Below are 25,615 nucleotides of genomic sequence, written 5' to 3' on the forward strand. Positions count from 1 at the left end.
ATTTGGTGGGTATTTTCATCCTGTTTAAATTTTAAACAGGAAAAAGCGCCTTACCCGAGGCAGGAGAAACATCATGCAATCTGAACAGTTCTCTCCGCTCCTATTCCTAGGTTACTTACCAGGTCACTTCGAGGTGCTTCCTGATAGTCTGCTGAAAAGCAGGACATGGAACTCCTCGTGCCGTTGCTGTCGCTGGCCGGCCGTGGAGGCTGCGCGTACTGTCGGTACGTAGCACTCTTGGGAGTCCAGCGAAACAGGTTGATCGACTCACGGACACAACGCTCAATATCAATCTCTGAAGGGGATTTAAAGAAAAAACAAGAAATGCAAGCGCAAAAATTCAGTAAAGCCAACTGACTGAGCTACACATACCCATCTACACCTTTCTCTCTCTCTCTCTCTCGTTCAAAGGGCATTTAGTTTTAAAAAAAATTTTCCCATTCAAAAAGAAAAGCACTATTTTTTTATTAAAAACTAACAAAGATGTTTTAAGGATTAATTTTATTCCTAGTTAGGTAAATAAATCTGTTAAGGAAAGAGAAGTGTATCAGAACTTTAAACAATGCAAACACAGGACCATAACTGAATCCTACTCAGTGTAAGGTGTCTTCACTAAAAGTTCCCACAAGTCAGACTGCTGACTCTTCAATTGTAAGTTCATGCAGTACATGAAAAGTAGATTTCATGCAGTGTACAGACACCAGGATTTTTGGATCAACCACCTTATTTGCCAGTTAAATACTGCTAAGAGCCAGACTGAAAGCTTTCAGTTATCAAACTTTGCATGGCCTGCCATTTTGACACAGCTATGTGTTATCCGTTTGCTGGAAAACAGGAGTTCTCAACACTAATTTGTACTTGGTGGCAAACAGAATGAATTTGTTTTAGTGACTTTTTAAACAAACAAACAAATAAATAAACAAACAAAAATACAGTCCAAAATCCAACCAGACATTCACAGTGACACATTCTGGCTGAAAGAGTGAAGTGCCATGTGTAACAAAATATTACTCAGCTTGGAGAAAAGCTGACACCTCTTTAATGGGAAAAAACATCCTAAAATAAGCTGTGGTCAAATATAAAGTAGGAAAGCACAATGAAATCTATACGTAAAAGCAAAAAAAACCCCCAACCTATTAGAAATACACTTTTTGCAACACTAAGCATCCTGCACATATCTATCTTCTAACAAGATGTAACATAAAAAAAAAAAAATTACTTTTCTGTCTCTCTAAAAGGACTAGTTAGTTTTGCATCTCCTGTGTTTGGCTTGAGGAATAGAAAAGTTACCCTAACTTGCATTTAATAACAAAAGCAGTGTACTGTGACAGACAAACAGTGGGTGTATCAGAACATCTGGTGTCTGTCCCAAGCATCTTAGATGATTCATTACCACACTCACAATTTAGAAGATTAAAGCATCAGCTTCTATGAAGAAAACAGAGGCACTGTAGCCAAGTTTCATCTGTATATCTCAAACAGATTTGATGCACTGCCATCAATCATTCATTGCCATCAACAGATTTGATGCCTTGCCATCAACTGGGAGTGACTCCAGAAACCTCAGCCATCAGCAGGGTGGTGAGCAAAAGAACATGAAATTGAAGCTTGGGACAGAATATTCCAGCTGGATGAGATTACTGAGTTTGTGTAAAATCTGACTGAATTATGTGATCTATTACTCTCACGTTCAAAAGCTGTCCATATCCAGACAGGATACAATTTGCAGTATATGCTTTAATTTCATCGACGACAACATGCTTTTGTGCCATCTTGCTTCTGAAATTATGAAAAATCTGAAAATAAAGTAGTTACTGACAATGTAGTTTACTTAATTTTGATTCTAGCTCTAAAAACCTTCTTGTGGATGTGAAAGTAAATCACAACTTTCCTTGACAACATAAGGTTCCCTACCTACATGAAGCAATAGATACCATAGACAAATGGACAATGTGATGTCTCAACAGCAACTAACAATGTTTCATTCTGTGAGAAAAACATTTTTAATTTTGAATATACTCTAATGGAAGGTTGTTATTTAGTATCATTTCCAAGGAAAAATCATGCAACTGGAGAATTTTATACAATTTCTAAATTCAGGTAAAGAGAGAAGATGCTTTTCATCATTATTATTCCTAAAGCTCAGAATACACCCTGAAGCATGGTCATTCAGTTGCACTTTTTCTACATTTCTGATGACTCGTTTTATCTATAAAAAGTTGAGAATTTCAGTTCAAGACTGTAGTACGTTTATGGTGGGGTTGGTTTTGTTTTGTTTGTTTGTTTTTCCTGTAAAGAGACTGCTATAACTGAGTTATAACACCATCTCCTGAGATTCTTAGCTAAAGAAACATTATCAGTACTTCTGTAATAAATGATATGAATGACGAATTTAGTCAATAAAAAAAAATCTGAACAACAATAATTAATAGCATGAGAAACATTGGTTGTGAGAAGGCATAATAGCCTACATATATCTGAAACTGAAAACAGAGAACTGGGGGATGGAATAGGAACTCCATGTACAGTAATGCTATGAAAAAGCTCAAAGCAGAAATTGAGACTGACAATGTTAAACACAGGTCAAAATATTTTGCCTAAAACAACCTCTGTACTTTCAAAAGGTATTCATTTAGAAAAGCGGAAAATGTAGCAATAGGTTTCCCTAAAAACAATAACCAGTTCTCACATATCAGGGTGTAAGGAAAAAAGGTAGGAGTTTGTCTGTTCTGTGATTTTTGACTGTTTGGTTTTTCATTTCTTCAAAGCAGCATTTCAGAAGGTCAGTGGCCATGGTCGAAAATGAAATTCCACAGAACAAGAGAGAACTTTAAATGTTTTGTGAGGAAGGCTGCCAAAAGCCTAACGCCAATTTACAGTCTATTGATTAATTGATCTACTTCTAAATAATGCAAAATAAAAATATAACAAAGCGATTATGGTTTCCACTAATAACAGTAATGAGCCTGCCCTCACCCCCAACCATGTGCAAACCCTAGGCACAAGTAAGCATATATATGGGAACAGTCAACATTTAGCACTCACAAGGGAGGTAAGATTATTGGTAGTGAAAGAATTTACTCAAAGAACTTGCATTCCTTTTCTTAAGACAGTTACTTTCAGGATACTGGAGTTTAAGACTATGTTGAACTGGTATAAATATTTACAGAATATTTATTAGTCACACTGAATGAACAGGCCTCACACTTGAGTAACCTTCAAGTCTGTCTTCATCATTTGTTTGAAATTTTGGTTTAAGAAAAATCACTTCCTGTCAGTAACTAAAATGCAATGCAATCTCTTGCAGCCTTGCTGGATAAGATCTTTTCTCCTCCTTTTGGCTAATAAGTAAGGGTCTGCTGTGCTAACCTTCAGTCCTGATTTCTTCCCATGCCCTTTCGAATATATAACAAATGAGTCAGTCTCTGGTGAAATGTCTATCTTTTGTTATCATATCAAGACTTCGCTTTCACACAGAATTAATCCCACTTGTACTCTCCCTGCTCCCCAGTAACTGTGTTACAAGCCAGAAAACATTATATACACATTATTTAAAACATACTGTTGGAATATCAGAAGTGTAAATATATTCAGTCAGTGTCTAGATTCTTGGACAAGACGATGACCAAATAAGCAGAGACTACCTCACCAGGACACCAGAGTACTTGACAATTGCAAATAAGTCAGAAGAACACCCTTCTGAGAGAGGCTCTGCATAAACCTCCAGGCATCAGCAAGAAGTGAACAGAAACATTTAGAAAGGATGAGAAGGGCATGCTCACTCATGGAGATGCATATATAACATCTCTGTGCTCTCCAAGGTGCCAACACTGGGGTGTTCAGTAGTTTAAAAAGGATGTGCCTTCTGTTTTTATCAATACAAATTACTTCACTGGAAAATCTGCAACGAAAATGTGCTGACATAACATGGCATCATTAACTGTGAAGTGTGCACTGAAAAAATTTAAGCTTGACTTTAAACATAATACAAATACTATAAAAATAAGTTATTGTTTCAAAATTTAGTATATCTTCAAATTGTCTTTTTTTGAAATAGTGAGGAGCATCTATATTTCAGAAAGTCAAAGCTGCCAGTTAAGTACATAGGAACTAAAGTCACAAGTTTGAAAACCAAACACTGGGTTTAAGAGTTCCAGGTCAAATGAGTCTCATATTGCACAGTCAAGCAACAATGAAGCCTTACAATAAACAACTGTATGGCACCAGCTACTCACGCAGCGTCAAAAAGCTTATACTGAGATTTCTAAATATGCAAATACTATAGGAATTGAAAAAAAAGGCTAGGGAAGTAAAAGAAAAGTGATATTCAGTAATATTCTAGTGTTGCCATGGCTTCTTCCTAACATTAGGCCTATTAAATGTTTTGCTCTTTTCCTAAACTAAGCTTCCTATTTATCCTAAAATGTTTTTCATTCTGCTTTGTTCATGCTAAACTATAACTTCTTATCAAGCTGCTGCCTCCTTCTGTCAACAGCCTCAACTGAAAAGGATGGCTCAGCCTGACATAGCTGCTTTTTAAAGATGCATATATTTAAGGTTTATTGCTATAGGTACAGGAGAAAAGTAGATTGCACTTGAAACAGATGTTAAAAGAGCATCAATTTAAATGCAATACACCTGTGACAAAAGCACATAGAATTTTTTATTTTTACAGCAAAACCGGATGTGCATATATGGTTCACAGCAAGTGAAGGCAACTCATGGCAACAAATGGAACATGAATGGTTCTTTCTTAATGAAAAAGTACACAGACCAAGTCTTTGTGTGCAGTTAATCAATTCCAGAGCCCTTTCCTTGGGTAACAGGATACCAGTTAAGAAATTCAGCCAAAATAAACTGCTTCTGCATTTTGGGAATAGCCCAGAATTATGAGCTTGGTTTGACCTCTCCATCACAAATACTTTATTGCTACCCTGCCAGGCAACATCAGCTTTCACCACACGGACACATAAATAGGCCAGAAAATCTCTGTGCTATAAAAGTTGTGAAGCTGAATAGGTCAGTCAGTTCGATCTCCTGATTCCTGCTCTTAGAAGAAAGAGAGGCAAAAGGCCATAAACTTTTTCTTTTTCTCGTGACATACAAATAGATATACCGAGTCAGCATATTTAAAAGGACAAATCTAGGAAGAGAAGTGACATTTCTATCCAACATCTCTATATCTATTAGTGCTAGAAGGTTATTATAAACAAAAAGGTCAGTGCAAAATTATTCTTTTTACATAATTTATTTCACACATTACAGGATAGTTGCGTGACTTCATTGTTTTGTGGCCAGAAATAGAGAGAAGCAGCAGTAAACACTATGAATTATTCCCTGAGACATCAGACTGCATAAAGGGCAAACTTGCATCCTTTTCTTGCTTGCGATTGTAAGAATTGCTCTGACTCAGCATTTCAGTGAAAAGGTTTAATAAAGAGTGCCTTCCAGTACAGAAATGTGATGCTGTCCTGCACTGATAAAAAATGAGCAGGGAAGACATAGAATACAGAGTGACTGTACAAAGAATAAAGCTTCACTGTAAGCAAATCACCAAATGCCACACACTGAGCCTCACTGAGAAATAAGGCACAACCAGATTACATATAGACTAATGTTCGCTAAGTTCCAACAGGAAAGTGTAATTTAAACATTGTTATGAGGTGTGCCAGGGTTGTTTAACAGCAAATATTTCTACAAACTAACAAAATGTTTAGGACATCTGAACCAGCGCTAACACAGGGTAGGATACTGGCCAACACCAGAAGCACAGGAACTCACACTGTATAATGGAAATAGTCAGATGGAGGCTGCGATGCAAAACCTGAGAGATACGGAAGGAGAAATAAAGCCCCTCAGCAGAAGAATGAACATTATTTCATAGGTAGATAATAACCATCTACAGGAGATGCATAAAAGGACAGGTTTACAAAATCGAAGGAATTGACTCAGGAAAAATTGTTTGAAACACAAACAATGTGTAGGAGATGAGGAATTTGCGGTGCCACCAACACAACATGCAACAATTTATCATTTCTGAAGGAAAAACTTTTTTTTGGTTTTCATATGTTGTATGGTTTGTTATAATATTTGCTAAATGTCTATTGAGTCAATTTTAGAATCGGAAAAAACAGTGAAACTCACCTTCTCTATCCTAAATCTGTGTTTCACAGAAATAATATGCAAACGACAAAACTCTGCATGCATAAATAGAGATCATGTTGTTATAGGTTTCCATCTGGGTGGTAACTATGACTTCTGTTATTTCCCAGGCACAACAGGCATAAACTTGTAAAAAGCTCTGCAGTCAGAAACTCTGACCAGGCCAAATGCCTATAAAACTGATTCCTCTCTAAAGAGCCATAAGTAGATGTCTTTCGTATTAGCACAGCTCTCCTCCTGTTAGCCTTCAGGATATTCTTAAGGAAATAATATGAAGTAACTCAGATTTTTCATTCGTTAAAATAAGACAAGAATTGAAGTAAACCTTGAAAAGGAGTTACTATTGCCATGATAAAAGGATGAAAGCCTCTAATTTGACTCATTCATTCCTAGATCGATGATGGAAAAACTCTGGGTAAAGATGAAGACAAACAGAATATTTAGATCTGCCAAATGACTATCCACATAATGCTCTCAAACTGCCAGAGCAAGCAACATCTTATTCAAGACTGAAATGTTATTTCCCACAAATAAAGCAACTGTAAACAGGAAGGATAACCATCTTGCTTATGTACCCATGCTTAAAAGTGCTTTCATTTCTAAAGAAACGTTCTTGCTATTTGTTACTACAGTAGATAACTTCTGAGATCCAAAACTTTCAGTGTTTACCATTAGTAAGGTCTATGTTATTGTTTCACATTGCAAAACTAATAGCTTTAAGTAACTAACATCAGGCCAACCTTGTCAGTATACATTTCTAAGTTATTTAAAGCTTGCTGCATAATTAACCTACTCATCAGCCAAGGAAAAAAAGTGTTTAAGTACATTCAAGATATTTTTAAGTTTGTCATTTCAGGGCTACCTTCCCAGTAGACAAGTTTGTGATTTATACTCTATCAGCTTACGTGATTGCTGAATTTGTTTCCTTACAGTTGTCCTACGCTTTCTTTTTTGTTAGCATAAAGACTACAGAACCAGCAAGAGACTGCCTAGCTCTTTGCCTTGCTGTGAGGCTAAATGCAATGTGACCAGCCTATCCCCTACAGATGTATGTCTAAACTTCTTAAATTTTTGCAGTGACAGAGGTTTCAAATTACATATCCCTGATGGGTACTTAGACAATTTATCATCATTTTCAGAATACAGGCAACATTCAGCTCATCCCAGTTGGGATATCTGTCCTTCTCCTATCTCCAAGTTTTGCTCTTCAGTACTAACAATGCAGGCCCGAAATTTATTCCAAGCTTGCAATACCAACAAAGTCTTAGCTTTAAGTACAAATTCTGCTCTACTTCTCCATGTTTAGTTTTGGTCTTTCTGTTGATTTCTACTAAACTAAAGAGTTTGAACTAAACTAAAGAGTTTGAACTAAACTAAAGAGTTTGAACAGACAGAATCAAATGCCTCCTGCAGATTTATAAAGACAAAGTTTCAGTGAAATATTATGTGGAAGTCAAGCAAAGGGAGCTGACAGCTATCTCACAGTATGAGTAATGCTGAGAATTCACTTAAGACAGACCCCATTTCTCAGTCCTTATTTTGACAGAGATTTTTCTAGCTCTCAGCCTACACTGACATTCCAATTCTGTATTTAATTAGTTATGGGTATTTCTATTACAATGCTAGATATACAGTCCCCAAATAAATCTACAATATGTAGAGATGTGCCGCTAATGTACATTTTAATCAAGAAATTTTACTGCTGCATTATTTGGGCAGTTTATTTAAAACTTCTCAATTAACAGTTAGAGAACTAAAGATTATTGAGCAGACCATTTACACCTGTACAGGCAGGTGTTACTCAGTGTAACCAAACTATAGACAGATACCCTATTAGGCACCTTGCTCTGTCAGCAACTTTCTCTGTAACTGTAAAAAGAAAAAATTCTAGTGCACACTCTTGCTTTCTAAGCATGAGTCTAATACTGAAATAATTTTAAGGTCATAATTTTAATAAAATGAAACAGGAGAGAAATACACCTTTGTATAGAGAAAAAAGTCATCACCACATCTAGAAGCAAAGCTCAGATAAAAGTGGTCTGAATTTTGTCTTTGCATGCTTAGAAATGCTAGTATTGACAATCTCCCTTCTTGTACTTTGATTTTATTCCAATGTAAAGGTGTACAAAATCCTACATGACTAACCAGTGGATAAACTATTTTCTGAAGTGCCCTTTCACTATGAAGAGTACTATTAAGCTTCTGTCAAGAAACAGAAGGCATAAGCTGTGTGTCAGACTGTTTCTAAGACATGCAATAGGAAAGTTCTACTGATGGAACTCACTTTTCACCCTTTTCATGAAACACCATCTCTTGTGACAGACAGTCCTTTGCTGAAGGATAGATATTTGATTTTCTTCTTCTGCCAGTGACAACTACAGACTAAAATAAAGGATTTTTTTTTCTTTAGTGTGTCACTCACTTCAGCATTTGTCTTTAGTCTCAAGAGGGTAGGATCTATAATCTAGAACTGTGTTTTATTTGTGTTGCTACAAGTGGAAAAGGTGAATAATTAAAGAACTCATAGCTTCAGGCAAAACAACATCCATCTTACAGAGTCTGACACTATTAAACAGCCTTGGTGAGCAGGTGTGCCCTTATGAATCTCTCTGCTTCTGTACCAGTCAATAATCTTGAGGAACTGCATTATGAAATACACCTGCATCTACAAAAAGTCAATTTAACAGAGCAGATGAGGAACATGCTCAGAATTTTTCTTTTTACTACTAGTAATTTTACTAATAATTTTTACTAATAATTTTTTTAATTACTGGAAAACTTTCCAGTCTAAAAAGACCCTCTGATTACTATCTGCCATTGTTTGTTCAAACTGGCAGCAATGAAATAACAAAGAGAAGTTCGAGGCCAATCAAAAGAGACTTCAGGACACTGGCACGATTGGTAGAGGGATCAGGAGCACAGGTAGTGATTTTCTCGCTTCTTCCAGTAACAAGGAATAGGAATAGGCAAACCCACCATGTCAACGAGAGACTCTGAGGTTGGTGTAATTGGAAAAATTTTGGGTTTTTTGACCATGGGATGATTTACTCAATACCTGGTCTACTGACTCCTGACAGGATGCACCTGTCTCAGAGGGGAAAAAGAGTTTTAGTGCAGGAGCTTGAAACTAACTTGGATGGTGTAAAGGGACAAAACCAGGCTAACCAGCGATGAGCGATGGGATGGTGACCCAAAACTTGAGAAAACCAGCACTCATGGGATCCCTCAATCTGCCTCAGGAGGTGTTGGCTACAAAGTACCACACCTGAAATGTTTCTCCACTAATGAACTCAGCATGAGGAAAAACAATAGGAGCTCAAAGCTTTGGCCCCGTCCCAGATATGTGACATCGTTGGTGCAAGTGAAGCCTGGTGGGATGAGACCTGTGACTGGAGTGGCCTGTTGGACGGTTACGGGCATTTTAGGAGAAACAGGCAGGGCAGAAGAGGTGGAGGGATAGCACTGTATGCTCCTACAGCATTCTGCTACATGTCAGAGTCTTAGGAAAAACAAAAGTAATGCATGCAGTCTTTGCTCTCTCTGCATCAGCTGAATAAGACAAAATTTACTATATTTCTAAACCGCACATAAAAAATTAGCAATGACTCCAGGGTTGGTTTTGTTTGTCTGTCTCAAATAGTACCTCCTAAATCTTCTCTGGTATTTATATTGTTTGAATAAGGTTCATACTTAACAGAGCTCCTTAAACACAATGGAAAAAATATGAAAGAACAAATGAAAGAGAATTTAAAGAAAAATAAACACCTTAGGTAGTAATTTCCTAAACAATCCAATTCTATTTAAGTTTTAGCAGTTGATACATGTCGCCTTCACACAGCCCCCACGAGGAATGAACTAGGACATTTGTGGCTACAGCAAAGGAATTTTCCAGTATTCCTAATTAACTAATTATTTTGCCAAATTCTTCAAATAAATTTCTTAATATGCTAGGACATTGTTTAAACTACATAAAAATAAACTGAAATGTAAAACAGAGCTTCCAAAAATAGCAAGTAATGCCCAATTGTATTGACTTTGTAGAAAAATATGGCCAAAGCTTTGAGACAAGCATTGGAAAGAGTTTTCAAAATCAAATTATCAATAATAGCATGATGCTGCTTCTTTTTCCTCACATCATTAACTTTTTTAACCAGTAATTAAAACTGTGTTATATACAGTGAACTGGAAATAAAGCACTAAGCATTTAGTTTGTTCTGTAAAAAACAAAAAAACTTAAGTGTTCCACAAAGTTTCAAGATTGCAGTAAAATACCTTTATCAGTTTGGAAAGCAAGTTGCTTTTATTAGCAGCCTGAAATTCCAGTGCACAGAAAGCTTGAAAATTATAGGAGTTTCAGACTGTTGAGCAACAATTGATTTTAGATTAAAATTGTTGCAGATGTTCTGAACAAAGTAATCTCTTTCTGGGGGTGACCCAGTTTCAGGTGAATGTCGCTTGAAAATTACTTTCAGGAAGTTCTCAGCCTCAGGACCCAATTTATTGTAACCAAAGTAATAGAAGTTTTGTTTGGAAGACACAACTGACAAGAAGCATAATCAGTCAATGCTTCTTAACAAGAAATAAGACTCAAGTCAGAAAGAGGAGACACAAGGTTATGATAACTGCATGTTCAAAAAGTTACTGATTAAGCTAGACCAATAACATTTAAGTCACACTTAACATTTAACAATAACATTTAAGTCACACCCTCATACTTTTTTCCATTAGTAGTCTTACTAGTAGTATTCTATGATATGCTTCAGATTAACCTCAAAATGTTCAACTCTGCCACTGGTGATATCCAAAATATCACAGACATCACCAGTGCTTAAAAAATGTACATCTTTCAGGAAACTGATATTTCCTACCAAAGTATCAGCAAAGCTGTCATCAGCTAGAACCAGCAGAACACTATGAATTTTCATGAATTAATTTTATATCACATAAACAGATATGTATTATGAGAACTTGTGTGTTATTACACATGACCTCAGCATAAAGTACTTCAACTGCCAGTAATTCAGCTGGTTGAAAACAAATTGGAATCTATAATCTAGCACCCTTCAAGGAAAAAAACATATGGAAAAATGACCTTACGTGAGAAAATAAGTTAAATATTAATGAATCTATATTTAATTAAGATATACAGCTAATAGATGAGGGAGATGAGGAGGCAGAGAGAGACTATCTTTTAGTTTAGCACTCACATTTCAGCCATCTGAAGATATCCAGTTAAATTTAATACAAGCATTTGAAATGACTAAGCATAGAGACTGAAAACAAAAAATCCACATCATAAAGAACGGCCTAATTAAATTTCTTATAAATTGAAAAATACAGTAGCAAATGTATAGTACTAAACTAATAAGTAGGAGACATGTAAAATTTTGAAATCTGAACCCATGTGGGAGAATATACAGTGAGAGACAGAATTTGTAACAGTATTAAAAGAAATCACAGAGCTTCATTTATGACAACTTATTGAATTTCTGAGAGACTGATTTATGCAACCATGAACTCAGCCTCAGCCTGCTTCCTGCCATATCCTAGACCTCTGTAAACTATTCAGTAGTGAAGACTACAACAGTTAGGACTTTTTCAGCTTCAATGTTCCTCCAAACTTCATTCTCTCCTTCAGCTCTTCTTAAGAAGAACAACTTCTGTTTAAATAAATTATGAATTCCTGAATTGCACATATGGTGTTCAAATTGAGGCCAATAAACCTATAAATAGCACAGGAATTACCCATAATTATCTTAAAAAAGCCACACAATTAAAACAGTGTCACCTCTTAACCAACATCACTATTATGTTAGTAAGATCCTGGGTTGGAGAGAGGGAATTAATACAAGAACGTAAGTATGTTCTGAGTGTGGTAGCCTTCCTATTAATGTGTTATTACAAATTAAAACACATCTTCAGTTGACATGGCTTACTCAGTTCAAATGTATTCTACTGTCTCACTACATAATTGCTCTGAAAGAAGATCTAAGCTTCACGTTTAATGGCAATGATGCAACACTTTTTGTATGGACAGGTTAACCACCTCCCACTGAACAAGGAGACAGAGCTTCCGCACAGTGGTCATGCAGCCTTCAATGCAATTTTGAAAGTTCTTCTAAAAGCTTTAAATTTCAAATGGAAACTGATTTAACACAGAGCAATTCCAATGGCTTTTCCTAATCCTTTTACACTGATTGCTTCCACAGTAAAAGTTTAATTATGTTTGAGAGGAAAACAGGCTAGTACCAGCATCAAAGTGCAAAAGCACTGTTCAGAACAATACTAAACTTATTTTTTTAAAAAATTGTTATCAACTGGATTGTTTTTATATGTGGTATGCCTAAAACTAGTCACTTTAGAATTATTTTAAATTGTTCCAAATTTCACAACAAAATACTCCAACCTTCACCTGGAAATAACAATAAGCTTACTGAATTCTTTCTGATGACAGCAAGAAGAATTCAATTAACTACAACAAACTGTAGTTAAGACCCACACAATCTGGCAGTGAGTTTGCCTAAATCTACGGTGATTTCAAAACATATATTCCCATGCAGGCACGTGCTTTATTCAGCAACACACTGGGGAAGACAGAGAAAGAGGGAATAAATACTTTTTTCTGTACCTGGCAAATCTGAAAAAAGAAGAATGCACTCATTGAATCCGTTAGCCAGAAGACGATCCCTCAGCTGTTGAAGTATGGCAACTCCAATACAGAATGGGAACGAGGAATTTCCAAGTAGCAATGTATCCCACAAGTGAAAAATTTTGTGCAAAGGAAAGACATCTGTATGATAAATAAGCACAATAAAAAACCCATAAGCATATACACATGCTCACAGTGTTAATGAATTGCCTACACACTTTTTTGGTCTCCCCTTTTAGAGTTCTTTCTTTTTTATTTTGGAGAAAAAGAGGACTCAACCTCTTTAGGATTGAGTTTGTCTTCACATGCAGTTTGATTATTACAGAAATCATCATTGTCTTCTTTCATGAACACTTGGAAGTGTGTGGGTTTTCACATTTCAAACTTACACAAAATTAGGCAATTTATTTTTCTTTTGGTACAGTGTAATTATGAACTAGGATGTGCATATCAGTTTTTCATGGTATGAAGACACTGACAAGTTAATCAATAAGATCAATTACTAACAATTAGACAAAAGAATGAGCAGAATAAAGCAAATATTGGTAGAATAAAGGAAAGACAAAGGCCTAGTAAAAATAGCATATAAAGCTGAAGGTGGCCCTCTTAAAATAAGCTATCCTTTCAACTAAATAGTTCTAAGATTTTATTGCAATTGATTGCCAAGGAGATCATCTCCTTGGTTTTCCAAATGTGGTGATTCTCACACAAGTTATAGAAAAACACACAACTGCATGAACTAGTGCTTTACAGTCAAGATCTTCAGAAATTGCTATCAAGAATCTCACATTAAATTCTTTGATATTTCATCAGAGAAATACTGCATCAACTCCTCTCATTCTGCCACTTCATAAAAACTCTGAATTCAAAGCCTGCCAATGTTGACATGACACAAAAAAAATCACTGAGATCTTTGAGGAAAGAAGTTTTTAAATTGCTTTCTAGACTTGCTTTATTAACTCTGTCCCCTTTAATTAAAAGCTCACCAAATTACAAAGTTCTCTTTGTTCCTAACATATATGCACAAATAACATAGTGCAACTAGAATAAGTGTGTATAAGTGCAATAAAAAAAAAGCTTTTTCTGATGATCTTCAAAAACAAAGTTGCTCTTTCTTACATTACTTACATGAGGGCAGGGGATGGTGGTGAGGCTTGGTTTTGGTTTTTTAGCTATTAATACATCTTTTTCTAGTAAATAACAGCTTCCTTTACACACCCCCTAAATACTCCACATATAAAATAATCTAGCTAAAATTCAATGTAATGATTAAAAAAAACAGAAATGCTAACTATTGTCAAACCAGGACAGACAGTAAATGCCAGGCAGTATTGACTTTCAAACCAGAACGCATCCTTGCAAATTACAAGCATCCTACTAAATTACATATCGTACCAATTAGGAAAGTTTTAGCTGAAAAAGTGAGAAAAAAATATACTTAAGAAATACAAGAACATTTAATCAGAGAATAAAGAAAAGTATACTCACGTGTAAACATGGTAAGAAACCAAGGAATTGCATAAAGCTGCAAAAGGTGGTGATAAAGGGAAGAAAACAGAAAAATGCTTTGAGAACTAATGTTGTTTGTCAACTACATTAAAAATTGCCTATTTCTTATGAATGTATTTAAAATGGAAAATAAATGCATTGGCAGATCCATTATCATAAAACTCTTAGCCCCCAGAAGTTTTTTCCATCTCCCACGCCCAGTTCCCCTGTTTTTCAAATTACTAGTTTGTGATACTGTATCAAAAACAATAATAAAAACAACCATCACCCTCACTAGGCTTGTGTTTGCAAAAAATAACACTCAAAGTCTTAAATGACTAAAAAACCTGCTTCATTAAACTATCACAATTCTCACCAAGCAAAGCAAAAATTAGCCAAGGATGCCTGAAAAAGTATAAACCAACTTGATTCAGTATATCCTTTTGACTACAGAAAAAGAAAAATGGTTTTATATAGAGAACTAAAAGTGCAAATCGCAATTTCCAAGGTAAAAAATAACCAAATCTACCTTTTTCTCCTCTGTTGTTTTTTATTAAAATGTATACTTCTCAGTGAAGGAACTAAGAACAATTTTATTCACAAAAGTAGTATCAGTTAAGTATTTTCGTAGTTCTACTGTGACCTTTAAAGGCTGGTACCATCTGATGATGTCCTGGTTCAGCACTTACATCACTTCAAGACTGTCTAACAACTTGTGCTACTGCAATAGCTAGAGAAAACCTTTAATCTTTGCAAACTTTTATCCTTGTGACATCATAGAGAGAAGAGCTAAGCATTTATGATACACTGAGAGTTACTTATTTTTCAATGAAGTATTTAGCATGTTGCAGGCAACAGAATCCATTTTCTTGAAACAAACTGCACAGCAAGTCCCCATAAATTAGGAACGCAAGAGTGAGACGATCATTGTCAAATTTTATTCAGCTGCATAGCTCATGTGCTGTTTTACACTTCTGAAGATTTACAGTTAGACATAAAGCTTAACATATTACTTTTTAGCTCATAATAAGTGCAAATTAGTTCTCCTGCTGAGCTTCTCCTGGAAGTAAACAAATGAGGAGCAGAAAGCATAACTGATATTATGTTAATAAATTACTACTTATTCCATAAACTCTTAACTGTGTTATGGCACTGACTAAACACTGCACACATTTGCTGAAAATCTTAGCTCAGCTCTCTCTAAATTTCATTCCTATGGCTTCATCTGAGCACCTAATAATATCGGAACCAAACTGTCCATAAACTAAAAAAGCTGCAATGACCAGACTGTTCACCATTTTTAATATTCAGGAGACTTTAATGAATCTTGGCCTCTAACCTGCCAATCGATTTCAAGGGTTCAAAATCTAAACCAAAATCAATTTCTATCACCATTTTAATCTTGCAATATATTCATACTATTTCCCCAAGTATATCTATGTCATGCCTTAGATAGGTGGCATTCTAGTGAATAATAACATGCCCTGTTCCCTGAAATATCCCCTACAGTGGTCATTGTCAGCTAATATCTGTTTACCTCCCTGTTTGTATGCAATATCTTGCTTCCAATGCAGTAGGAAAACAAGCTTAGTAGCCCGAGGCTCCTCTTTGCTTGGAGGTACATATTATGCGGACGTCATTTTGAACTACATTAATTCCTTGGTATTTAAAAGTAATTGTTTCCTCCTTTTCATATATTTGACTAAAATGTTTTACCAAAGCGGATCGGAACTTTCTCTTAATTTCACAAACACCTCTATTGTATATGCAGTTACAAAAAAAACCAAACCAAACCAAACAAACAAAAAAAAACAAACAAAAACAAACCCGCAAGAATATACACAAAATGAGGAAATTTAAAGATTATTAAAAGGTAACCACAAGAAAAAGCACTGCTTTGCTTTAAACCACCCTCACCAAAACTATGAACAGTGACATGAAAAGTAGGTCTAACCCCTTCAGCAGAAGGTTATCCGGCAAGTTTGTACTGAAGGAAGTTTCCTCTCTGTTTTTAATAAATATAATGTTTTAAGACAAGGAGGCCTTGGTACACCTGGAAATGTTACGATGACTATTAAAAAGCAACCTAAGGACTATTAAGAAGCAACCAAAGCCCCGAGGTCACCGCCGGGTGCCGCGGGGCACGGGACTTCACGCAGCGCTGGTAAATGCTGCCCTCCAGCGACCCCCGCCGCAACAGCGCCGCTGGAATAACACGCTCCGGGAAAAGAGAAGTTTCCAATCCTTCCCCGCCGAACCTTGAAACATTACGGGGTTGTGGTTTTTATTGACACTTAACTCTCCGTAGGCTGGGGAAGCATGCCTAACGTGCGATCAAAGCAGCATCTGAACCACTGGAACGGCCTGAGCGTAAGTCACATTAAGAGCCTGTAAACTGAACACTTCTTTTTTTTTTTTTTTTTTTTTTTGAGTTACTTTTCGATGAGCAGCTCCATGATTATCATTTTGCTTTGCTAGTAAAATACAAGGTCTTTTGTGCTTTGAAGTAAGGACTTGGACATTTCTTATATATGAAGCACACAGCAGCCCCTTAAAATCAATTCCCATTCAAACAATAAATCCACAGGGGTTTTTTTCGTTACAATTGAAATCTGTTGACCTCAGGCTAGGTTTCGTTCTTCAACTTTCCATTATCCCTGTCTAAAGCTTCCATTCCAATGCTGCTCTGCCATGACAAATTCTGCTCAGTATCTGAGCTTGAAAATGCAGTTTGTGTTGTTTTTCAGTATGGTGAAGACGTTTACTTGTCCATAGCTAGGTGGTCATATTTTGATAATAGTGCATCTTCCATTAGACATTCAAAGCTCTCAGAGATATTGGCTCAAATCTCGATGAAAGCCTTTTCTGTAAGGATTTTTTAATTGCCTGTTGTAACTGTCAGGATTGTTTCATTATTTGATTGATCCTCCAGACGATGAGAGCTTTACACACATGTGTCTACAGAAGGCTGAGAGGGTGGCCAAACACTGGAAAAAGCTTCATGGAAGGCGGTTGATGCCCCAAGGCTGTCAGTGTTTGGGAGGTATTTGGACAATGCCCTTAACAGCATGCTTTAAGTCAGCCCTGAAGTGGTCAGGCACTAGGTTGTCAGTTGAAGGTCCCTTCCAAATGCAATAGTCTATTCTATAAACTCAGGATCTTTCACCTTCACGTTCCATTTTTAAATACATACACACGTACACATACTTAGGTTCAATCCTATACGGTGCCTAGAAAATTAATCATGTATTTAAAGGCTACAGAAAGGTGCAAAAGATAATGCAAATTTGGTAAATTTTTTAATATTAGATTCTACCCATCTATACGCACCGACACAAACAAAATGGAAGGAATTATCACGTTTTTCACAAGACAAAAATACCAGCAAGAAAATTCTCCTAGAGATTCATCACCAGGTAATTGTGTAGCAGAACAGAGATAAAGTACCTTCAAGGGCAGGATTTTGAATTTTCCTTTAGATGAGGCCCCTATTACTGATACCTCCTGTATATCACCCAAACCAAGCTAAGGCATCTACCCACCTGTGCCAGCAGCTCCAGCACACTGATAAAAGTTAACTGCAGCCAGACTTTGACATCTGTTAAGGACTATATGACAACTGTTTCTAGCTTCCACAATTTGCAGCTGAAAGTGCTTTAGAATAATTTACGCCTATAGTTACAGTTTCAGTAACATACTACACTTAATCATTTTTCTTCAGTTAAAACTGGTCTGCTGTTAAAGGTCAGAATTATTCAGCAAATTAAGGAAAATATTATAAAGTATTATATAGGGTGGGGAAGATTATAAACTTTGGGAGAGTGAGCAAAGAAGAACTGTAAGATACACTGCATATATCACCCCTGTATTTACATGAAAATCACATAGCCACAGCAATGTACCTAACCCAGGCACCACATCAGCTAATAATATTCAGAATGATTTGAGCTTCAGCAGTGTTCAATATTCTGAGAGCTACGTGACCAGAAGCAAATGAGAAGGGTGCCAGGAAACACAATCTTCCCTGCAGCGGAGCCTGCGTTTCAGTGATGAAAGATTTATCAGGATTTACTTTGATAGGATTAGTACTCAAGCACGAAACCCTAGTTCAGATCTCATTACTACAGTGCACATACTTCACCTTGATGGATCCTGTGCTGTCTTGTTATGGGTACAAAAAAATCACCTAGCTCACTAATCTGAAAGTCAGAACAACTTTTAACTATAAAAAAAATCCCCCCAAAAATGAGACAGACAATTTAGAAGGGGCAACTTCTCTTCAGAGGTTAATGTTAATTTTAGAACTAGCATTTATCAATGCATAAGGTTTTAGCCAAAAATATACTTCTGTTTTGCAATTATTTACTAAACTACCTAATAATTTCTATGCTAATTGTTAGAGACAAAGGCTCATGTGTGACTTTGTGCTGTCCAGTGACTAAGAAAATGCAAACTAAAATACAACAAAATGTGATTTTAAACTATTCCACCTGACTTGTACTTTGGAAGTTTTCAGTGGAAAACAATGAAATATAACTTGAGCTCTCACATAGAGATTAGTAGCCCAAATGAGGATCCATAAAGGGGGCCAAGTAAATCACATCTTTACCTCTTCAGTGGGAACTAGTTTCCTAGACAAACTACACAGAGGAATTGCCACATCTGTGGCCTTTAACAAATAAACATCAAGTGCATTTACATAGTGATGCTGCATAATTGATTCTGCCTTGGGAACTTAAATGTTGCTGCTACCCTTGCTCTTTGTCTACTCAAATATCTAGGCTCTCTACAGATCAATGTTATCCCTTCTCCTCACCTTCATCTTCCTCCCATCTGCCCTCTTCAGACATGGGTCATCTCCAATACATGTGGCCTTGTCAAACTTCTCTCTTTATAATGCAATACACTGGATTTCTCTTCTGTTCATTGTAACACTGCACTGAAAATCTTTTACATTTGTATCAGTCAAACAACATTATTACATTAAAACACCTCCACAAATTAAAATATATACTTGCTTTTCCATTACAATCTTTGTCAATGGTGATAATGAATATCTGCGAGTCCCTAAGGCCCACAAATTCACTCGGGAACTGTGCACAACCAAGGACTTTCAGAGCCTTGGCCTTGGTGGTCTAACTTAAAATATTTCCTATAAGCATAAGACTTTTCTGATAAAGTAATCTTTATATTGCATATAGAAACAATGCATATACATTTCTTATTTATGAAGGTTTTTTTTCTACATCAATATCTCCTGACTTCAGTTTCCCTCTTCCATTTTGACTTCTGTCATCATGTTCTTATGACCAGCTTGTAATACAGAATTTCTAAATGTCAAATATAGAATGATATAGTTATCTCTATAGCCATGTCTAAATCTACATTTCAGAAACATTAGTCATAAACTGCAATGATGCTATAGTAGGCAAACATTTTTATTTTTATCTTGGCTTTTTAGACTACATGCACCTTTCTAAAAAGTGGGAGGAAAGCTTTATTATTTACACTGACAGCTAGAAGTGAGGCTCTAAAGAAGGTCCTGTTTTGCTTTTTCCAGCATAGTCTACCCTTTCTCCTGCATTTTGGTTGCATTCTCAATTTTCATTTTCCTCCATCTTACAGACTTTTTTCCACAGAAAGCATAGAACTTGTGTCTAAGTTATATCCTTGTCCCATGTTTCTGACAGAGTCCAGCAAATGACTGCCAAACATTTTCCAAGGTCTGACACATCTACAAGATTACCCGCACTTGCACGTATTCTTTTTCTACTACTTGCAAAATGATATGTCTATTAACAGCACTTAATTAGCCTGCAGTAATTTTGCTACTAGTAATTTATGGCCACATTAATTTTTGTATATTGATCCACATTTCAAAAATAATTATATACACCTTTTAAGATGAATTTGTAAGTGATAATAACTGGCTAGTAGTATTTTTTTTTTTATTTATCATCCCAACAGAACAGGAAGGACTGAAGCATGTAAAATAAGAGTCAAAACTTTCTCATTTTATCAGCATATTCAGAAAGGTCCATTAATATGGAAGTTTCACTTTTGTTGAAGTGCTACTGAAACAATCTGGAAAGGCATTTCATCCCTGTTTCCCTTATTTTCCATTTTTAAATTCCTTTGAATAATACTTATAAGGACCCTTAGCACTTACATCTGGAATAAAACCAATTTCATTAAGGTGGTTACTCAGCTCTGGATCATGGAATGCAATCATCTGGGAAAACACTGTCAGGTACTCTGAAATGACAAATGCAAGACTGTTGTCAAAAACACAAGCCATCACATGCTGCTAGCTCACAGTAGAGCTGTAGGAAAGGAAAAGCACTAATTTCAAACCTACAATAAAACAGCAAGTGAATACCACCACTGTGTTCCTTGTCATCATTACAGTCAATACAGAAGAAGAAACGTTTTATTTCTCATCCTTAGTACTTCTCAACTTGAACTTTTAACAATGGTTCATTCTTAGGTTGTGATGCATGTTTCACATGCAAAGTTAAAGACTTTTCAGTATGAGTATGGACCACAAAATACCAATGGAAGCAAATTAAAACAAGACTGTTCCAAGGATTTTTAGGACTTAAATTGTTTTAGCAATACAAAAAGTTTATATTATTTAAACAATATTCTGTGTGGTTTCTTTTCTAACAAGTTAAATTTTGCAATCTGAAAATTGAGGTTTTAAGGTAATGAGATTGTAAGGTTACCATTTTCATGATCAGTAACACCTTAATTTGTTTGCCTTTTTTTTTTTCTTTGAAGCAACAAGGAGAAATACTTACTGTAAGAGATAAAATTTATTGCATCTTCAGCCTGGCACATTTGATTAATGGGTAGAGTTTCATTAAATTATCTAAATAACATTTGCTTTTAATTGGAAGAGAAGCAGACAGCAGAACACAGACACTGACAGGTTTCTCTCTCGGTTCTGCCCCTCTCCTGCTTTTGCCCACTGTCCTATGCTTTGTTAGAAGGAAGATGAAGAGGCAATAACATTGCTATTTTCTAACAGAGGGCAATTCCTTTTCCTCCATGCTCCCAAGAACAGAGTAATTAGGGCCCAGACAGCTAGTCCAGGGCAGGAAGACAGAGAATGTGAACCCTGCCTCCAGAAGACGCTGACATCTCAAGGCTCCACAGACTACTGTCCCCAAATATAAATCCCCATATACCAAGTCCACACAGCTCCACAAATTAGCCATCCAGAGTTGCCATTGCTTCCTTCAAAGTCTATTGCAGGACTAGATGCCTACTGCTGTCTCACTTGGAAAGAGCAAATAACTCCTTACTGCTGTTTGTCTTCATCCCTGAAGTGGCAAAATTAAACTCCAGTTCCACTGCTAAGAAGCACAAAAGTGACTCTACTGGGACAATTCCACACATAGACTCCTTCAGGAATAGAAGTGAGTTTAAACATTCAGTTGTTTATAGACTTCTGTATTACTTAAATCTTGATTATCTACACTCAGCTCTTCCCAGGTTTAAGTCACCAAGTTAAGGACGGTCACTCAGTAAAACAATTCTCTTTGGACTAGAAATTTTAGAAACTCATTCTGCCTCAGGAGGACTGAAAAACAATTCTCCCACTATACGAATACAGGGAAATAAGCAACAATCCCTGCAATCATTGCAAATTATACTTAATAGGATGCCTAATTCTCCAAGGTAATTTGCAATAAAAAAATTAAGATCTCTTGACCCTACTTCAGAATTTACAAGTTTTTTGCTTCAAGCTGTAATGAAAGCCCCAGCACACTAAATCTCTTAAGAGATTTCTGGCATCTTAGGAGCGCCAGCCTCTCTGCTCTGATACTGCATCTCTGCTGTGCCACAGCTGCCTCAGCACTCAGCTGGGAAGGTAAGTAGGTAAACAGACTCATGAGGACTTTGTGTCGCCACAGCCAGACTGCTTTGGAGCTGCTCGTATGTCTCATGTTTTCTCAGTTTCCAGCCAAAGTTATTCTTATTCACATGCATACAAGTTAGGGAGATAACTGAGTCCATGCCTTAAATTCAGACCACATGATAATCGTTTAAAAAAACTGCCTCTTGCATCAGTTTGATTTCATAATACAGCCAGCAGTCTCAAGTCAGGAATGACAAACCAGTAATCCTCCGCATTTGGCCATAAGCTGGTGAAGACGATTTCCCAATTAGCTTCCCTGAAATACATTTGTTTTTAAAATGAAGATTTGTGTCCATTAGGGTTCTCTATGGATATACCACAGGTTGACAAATTCCATCTTTATTTGAATAGCCAGTGTCATGAAATATAGTTACTGTGTAGGATTACATAGGTAATTAAGGGACTAATGAAAAACACAGACAATCTTCACAAAAACAGTCAACTGCAGTTGGTTGGAATATGAATTTCTATTTTACATAATTGGGAATTCCATACCAAAATCCCTTCAACTGCTCTTGCTTCCTATTACATGTAAGGAAATACATCTGATAAGCTTAGAAAAAACACCTGTCTTCCTTCTATGCGACAAGTTCAGAAATGAGTTTTTTAAACTTTGCAGTTTGAAAGATTCCTTCCATCCACCCCTACACAGAAGACACAAAGAAGGTAAAACTGCAGTGGACAGTTAAGTAACACATTCTTAACACTTTCTTCCAACTCAATAAAGTAGGGAAATGATATCGAATTTTTCTTTAAACCTGTATTTAAATACTGGTTTTTGACATACAACCCTAGAAAAGATTAATTGGAATACTGAAAGAATCCTAAAGGGTCAGTTCTCCCCGAGTCCTTGATGATACCAGATGTTGAACAAGAACTCAGGAACGCCTACACTGCTTCGGTTCACATAATCCTACTGACCTATATTTCGAACTTCAGCTGATACATATTTTTGTAAAACTCCTTAGGAATAACATCAGGAAACCCTGGAGAGAAAAAGCATTATTTTATGGAAGAGTATACCCCCTGAGAAAAGTCTTTACCGAGCTATTAATCTTGAAGTCTAAAGCACCTGTCTCCAGAGGAGCAGACTTGTTCTTTTCATCTTTAGACCTTTACTGCAAGCAATCTTTCATTACAGACAAAAGGATGCCAACAAATTCTCCAGAATAATTTTTATTTTATTTGGTTTGTAATATCTCTAACCCATTGTCTTTCATACATAAACACTCCTAACCACTGCATTCTCTCCTTACATTAGCTTTCTCCTGATCATCTAATATGTAAATGCTTTCATGTCTAATTAGTTTTGTTGATCAGTTCTTAATTTCCTTTTTTGAAGACAAAGAAATGACAGACACCGATTGAAGTTGACGAGTTTCACAAGTATTACACAAAAGAATTTCTTTAAAAGAAATATAAGGGCAGCAAGCCATTCTGAGACTCAGTATTAAATAAACTCATAACTCCTTGCAATTAATAACATTCATTACCACCTGTTTTTTTAAACTACTGATGGCTTTTCAAACAGCTTCCTCTGGTTTTTAAAAACTGCCTGGAAGACAAATTATCTTCCCAATACAGAGTGAACCAAGGTGGCTTTCTAGTTCTAGACAATTCCTTTTTCAAGTTTTCATGAAACTGAAAATTAATTTTCAGGTAGAACAGACATTTCTAGCTATTGTTTTAATTTCTCCGAGTTACCTATAAAGTTGTTGAAGACTGAACTATGGTACATTATTCCTTAAGGTTCTCCAACTCCTGACCTGTACTGAATGACATTATCTTCCATGCAGTAAGAAATTCTCCTCAAATCTCTATTTCCTTGAATATCATAGTTTTCATTTTCTGAGGGACCCCTTGTTTGTACTGCTCCTGATCACCTGAAGGTTAAGTCTTTACAATATAACACTAGAAAGACTATTTACTGCTTTTACAACTTTGCAGGATAGACTGATTTCTACCTAGGATTTTACATAGAATATTTTGTGCGTGTGTGTATGTTGGGGTTTTCTCTCCTGCCTGAGTCTTTACCCACATATTTTGCTCCTAATTTTCTTGCACAGCTATGTGATTGTAATTGCATTTGAAATTTGAAACCGCTTGAAAAAGTGTATGTATATATCCAGAAATAATTCTACTACCTTAGAACTACAAAAAAAAAAAAAAAAAAAGGGACTGACTTACCTTGAATAACATGAGAATTATCCTTCAGAAAGAAGTTATACAAATACTTTGGTATAAAAGCAGACATGCAAGCATACGCCAGAGCTGAAAGAATGAGAAAAATGGATGCAATGACAGAGGCAGAAACAAAACTACACCTAAAAAGGTTCATTATTAAGCACATAATAAGGATAAATACTTAAATCAATCTATATGCAAAAATGATTGTAACGCACAGTAGGCATAACAGGAGTTACTGTCCTAAGAAACTAGTTTTGCCATACACAGACCTTATACAAAGAAAGCTGGGCACAAGAGAATAAAAGATTGGACTAGACCTGTTCTGAAAAAAATCACATTCTAAGAAGATGAAGGCCACATATACAAAGCTGATCTGATAAACTTTAAAGCATTTAAAACTATCATCAGCTTTTCTGAATAAAGCTAGTCTGACAAGTTAACACTTAGGTTAATAAATAATACATTCACCCTAAAGAAGGCTGAACTACAGCTTTCATTGAAATAGACATGTACTAGAGCAGCATTTCTTGCTTTTACATACAAGGTTACTTGCGCTTTTGATTATATATCATTATTATACTTGGCAATAAACATAGGAGTTGAACCTCTGCTTGAAGAGCAGTACACCACATGCAGTTTTCAAAACCCAGCCATTGCTTTTGATTTGTGGCAACAAGAACGTTAAAATTCCTTTTTAGGTACAGAAACTTTCCATCTATAAGCAGGTGCGCACATCTGTCTGCAACCAAATACAGATGACAGACTGTGCTTCCCCTTCACTCCCAGCAGAAAAAGGTACTCACCTTCATTGTTAAAATTCAAGTACAGAAATGGTGCACAAAGAGAGTCAAGACCTAAGAGAGAAGAGCCATGAAGAAACAGCACAAAGAGCTAATTTATTTTTATAGGCAAGATAAATTCATTAGTTTATAATGAAAATTTGCATTATAGTTCTACCAGGGCTTCACATGTAATGCTGAGAACAACTGTGAAATCAATGCATGAAAACAGAAAGGATATCAAATGGTTAAACTATAATGATGAACAGATATTCTGCCAAATCTTCCAAGAAAGGCCAATTACCATCCCAAGAACTCATTCAGTAACTTTTGCAACTTTACTTTGGAACTGAACAGTAAGCAACAGACTCTTTGTTTTTAAACAAAGTGACTGAAACTTAAGAAGAGTAAATGTATAACCTTGGA

General features: G+C 36.1%; 1 protein-coding gene across 2 annotated transcripts in view; it reads right to left on the bottom strand.

Moving 5' to 3' along the window:
- Positions 1-25,615, bottom strand: part of TBCK (TBC1 domain containing kinase) — a 91,964-nt gene that overhangs the window by 29,484 nt on the left and 36,865 nt on the right. Inside the window, exons 17-22 of one of the 2 annotated variants that reach the window (XM_027884734.1) lie at positions 25,214-25,264; positions 24,411-24,494; positions 20,469-20,554; positions 14,300-14,336; positions 12,791-12,952; positions 120-295 (exon numbers count right to left, since the gene is read on the bottom strand). In XM_027884734.1, the coding sequence (XP_027740535.1) occupies positions 120-295; positions 12,791-12,952; positions 14,300-14,336; positions 20,469-20,554; positions 24,411-24,494; positions 25,214-25,264 (596 nt within the window). The remainder of the gene's footprint in view (positions 1-119; positions 296-12,790; positions 12,953-14,299; positions 14,337-20,468; positions 20,555-24,410; positions 24,495-25,213; positions 25,265-25,615) is intronic. The other variant, XM_027884735.1, reaches the window with a different exon arrangement.

The sequence above is a fragment of the Empidonax traillii genome, unplaced genomic scaffold (genome assembly GCF_003031625.1).
Source record: "Empidonax traillii isolate 1590-97213 ecotype Southwest subspecies unplaced genomic scaffold, ASM303162v1 scaffold154:size1206225, whole genome shotgun sequence".
In the NCBI taxonomy this organism is placed as follows: Eukaryota; Metazoa; Chordata; class Aves; order Passeriformes; family Tyrannidae; genus Empidonax; species Empidonax traillii.